This window comes from Capsicum annuum, chromosome 12, assembly GCF_002878395.1.
Source record: "Capsicum annuum cultivar UCD-10X-F1 chromosome 12, UCD10Xv1.1, whole genome shotgun sequence".
NCBI lineage: Eukaryota > Viridiplantae > Streptophyta > Magnoliopsida > Solanales > Solanaceae > Capsicum > Capsicum annuum.
In genome coordinates, this window is record NC_061122.1 from 199,747,761 (window position 1) to 199,751,370 (window position 3,610).

At 33.7% G+C, this 3,610-nt stretch overlaps 1 protein-coding gene across 1 annotated transcript; it reads left to right on the forward strand.

Annotated features, from left to right (window-relative positions):
• The first annotated feature begins 277 nt into the window (after window positions 1–277).
• LOC107851651 (AAA-ATPase At5g57480) lies at window positions 278–2,402 on the forward strand. The gene has a single exon (XM_047401103.1). The coding sequence runs from the start codon at window positions 580–582 to the stop codon at window positions 2,146–2,148; it is 1,569 nt and encodes a 522-aa protein (XP_047257059.1). The 5' UTR covers window positions 278–579; the 3' UTR covers window positions 2,149–2,402.
• Window positions 2,403–3,610: the final 1,208 nt, after the last annotated feature.

Genomic DNA, 3,610 nt, shown 5'->3' on the forward strand with positions numbered 1-3,610 from the left:
AGTGCCATCTAAATTAGAATTAGAATGAAAAAAGTATCTCTTTTTATATTTAGTAAATCTTTTAATTGTAATATTTACATGGGATTATATATATATATATATATATATATATATATATATATATTAATTTAAGATTATAAAAAATAAATATTTTTCTTTATTTGTTAAATTTTGTATTCAATTAAATAAGACACTTAAAAGACTATAAAAATTAAATATTTTTCCTTATTTATTCAGTTTGATATTTAATTAAACAAGACACCAATTGAGATTAGTCGTTTCCATGGTAGTATCTCATTTTTTTTTTCTCTCTAGTCTTATTAGTCATTGCCAGCCAAAATTCTTCTCAAAACAAAAAAGCTTCCACCTTTTCAGAACCCTTTTGCCTATTTCTTTCTTTAATCCTCTGACCCAAAAAAAAAAACTTTCCCCTTTTCTTTTAACATAACCAATAAACTTCTCTTTATAAGTTAAAGCAACTCAAGAAAATAGTAGTCCAACTCAAGAAAAAAATATTTCTCCAAGATTTCTAATTCTAATTCCCATTTTTCTTGAGCCATATTATTTTTTACAACAAGGATGAGGGAGATGTGGACAACATTAGCATCAATGATGGGGATTTGGGCATTTAGTCAGAGTCTTCTACAAGCATTATTCCCGCCGGAGGTTCGTTTCGCCACTCTCAAAATCATTCATCGCATCTGTAATTGGTTCTCCGCTTATTGCTACTACGACATCACTGAAATCGACGGTGTCAATACCAATGAGCTATACAACGCTGTTCAGCTCTACTTGAGTAGTTCTGCGTGTGTAGCTGGTAATCGTTTGAGTCTTACACGGGGATTGAATTCGAGCAGCATCACTTTTGGTCTGTCGAATAATGATTCCCTCATTGATAGATATGATGGTGTTACAGTTCATTGGGAACATGTGGTGACCCCAAGGAATTCTCAGACGTTCTCTTGGCGTCCACTTCCTGAGGAGAAGAGGGGGTTTCTTCTACGTGCTAAGAAGAAAGATAAATCAGTTGTGCTAGGAGCCTATCTTGACTATGTCATGGATAAAGCTAATGAGATTCGTAGGAAGAATCAAGATCGATTGTTGTACACGAATTCACGTGGAGGTTCACTTGATTCAAGAGGACATCCGTGGGAATCTGTACCATTTAAGCATCCAAGTACCTTTGAGACACTTGCTATGGATCCTCAGAAAAAGTCTGAAATCATGGCAGATTTATTGGATTTTGCGAATGGAGAATCTTTTTATCAGAGAACTGGGAGGGCATGGAAAAGAGGGTATCTTCTTTATGGTCCACCGGGAACAGGAAAATCGAGTATGATTGCTGCAATGGCTAATTTTCTTGGTTATGATATATATGATCTTGAATTAACAGAAGTGCATACTAATTCAGAGTTGAGAAAGTTGTTGATGAAGACGAGTTCCAAGTCTATTATAGTCATTGAGGATATTGATTGTTCTATCAATTTGACTAACAGGAAAAATAATCCTAGTAACAAGGATAGTAACAACTACAGTGTTTCACCTCCGGGGAGTAACGGTTCGAGTGGTGAGGATGCTGGGAATAATAATAATAATAATAATAATAATACTATAACTCTATCCGGTTTGTTAAATTTTACTGATGGGTTGTGGTCGTGTTGTGGGAGTGAGAGGATATTCGTTTTCACAACTAATCACATTGAGAAGCTTGATCCAGCTTTATTGAGGAGTGGACGAATGGACATGCACATTCACATGAGCTACTCGTCCTTCGCAGCACTCAAGATTCTCTTGAAGAATTACTTGGGGTACGACGACGAGGATGTGGAGAAGCCGATGTTAGAGCAATTGGAGCAAGTGATTGAGCGCGCTGAGATGACACCAGCTGATATAAGTGAGGTGTTAATCAAAAACAGGAGGAACAAAGACAAGGCAATTTGGGAATTGCTAGAAGCATTGAAGACAAAGGCTGACAGTAATAATAATGCAGTAAAATCAAGAGGAAATATGACTGTGGAAGATGAAGAGCAAGAGAAAAGGGCATTATTAGTAGAGAGTCCTAAAGAAGGTGTTGATGATCAATTGAAAGAAAAATGTGACGAGGAAAAAGGAGGTCATGATGCCAATGATGATGAGAAGGTACTTTAGTATAAGGTTTTTTTTAAAAAAAATGAAAATTTTGATTCTTTAAATCTTTTGTGGAGAGGAGGAGGAGACAAGGAATTTTGCTGTTTGAAGAGTACATAATTTACTATTTCATGACAGGGAAATTTTTAGGGACTTGGTGTTGGGGGAAAAGGCCAAATGAAATGACTGTAAGACAATGGCATTGTTCTATTCAGTAGTAGTACTATTATTCTATCTTATTTATTGCTTTTGATATACTAGTGCTAGTAGTAGTAGTTTAAATCTTAATTTGGAACCTGCAAAAATAATGGAACCAAAACGAAGTATGATTTGTTGAGTTACATGTGGAGTGTTTGGTTATGTTAGTTCATATTTGTCCCTATAAAAATGGTTACCATTTAGCATTAGGAGTTTCATATTTGGTCCACATGCAGCTGGTTGCTTTCTTGACTAATAGAATTAAGTAATAATGCCCTCAACGGTGTGGTTTAGTAATCAAGGAAGTGATTTAGAATCATGAGTTTTCATGTATGAATTTCAATGGCGATTAAAAAAAGCGCTAGATGATTTTTGTCAATCTGTTCTTAAGCCTTGATGAATAGAATTATTTGATATCTCGTGAAATTAATCGAGATGTATTAGGATCATTTGAAGGAAAATAGTACTAAGTAATAATGTGATAATGATCCTTGTGTGTGCATATGTTTGGATGGCATATAATTTTAAAATTTTGTTAGCTGGCTCGGATTTGTAAACCCCTTGAAGCACATGGGGCTCATGTAACTTGTGATTGGGCAATTTTGGGAACTTAAGTTGCCAAACCTTTTACTATAATTTTCATGTCAATCATTCTGAAAAGGACTAGTTTCTTTTGAAGTTTGGCAATGAAAATTACTCCCGTCCATCCAAAACAGTGGTTACAATACAAGGTTTAAGGTGTGTTCTGTATGAAAGGAGAATATTTTCGTAAAAAATACTGCAAGTGATTTTTTCTGATAGGTTTTCGGATATAAATTGAGTGATATTTGAAACGAAGTAGTATTTGTAAGTTGAAGTCGAGATAGAAAAGTGATATTTGAAAGTTGAAGTTGTGTTTAAAGATGTATTTCGTTTGAGAAAAAAAATGAAATTTTGTGTGGAAAAAGTTCCAGTCAGAAACTGTACGAGAAAATTAACCAATAAATCATTCTAATATGAAACCAAACATTATTTTGAAGAATACTTTTTGAGTAACAGGAAAAAAATAAATTTATACTTTTCTTTTTTGAATATTTGGTAAGTAGGTGGAAAATATTATTTCAGAAATATTTATATTTCATGTAGGCAAATATTTATATTTCATGTAGGTGGTTGGAGGTGATGGGGCGGGGAAACTTATTTTCCTAAAAATAATATTTTCTCAAAATTTGACTAATCAAACATGATAAAATTAGAAAATAGCATGTAGATTGTTTTTCTACGTATCAAACACATCTTTAATTTA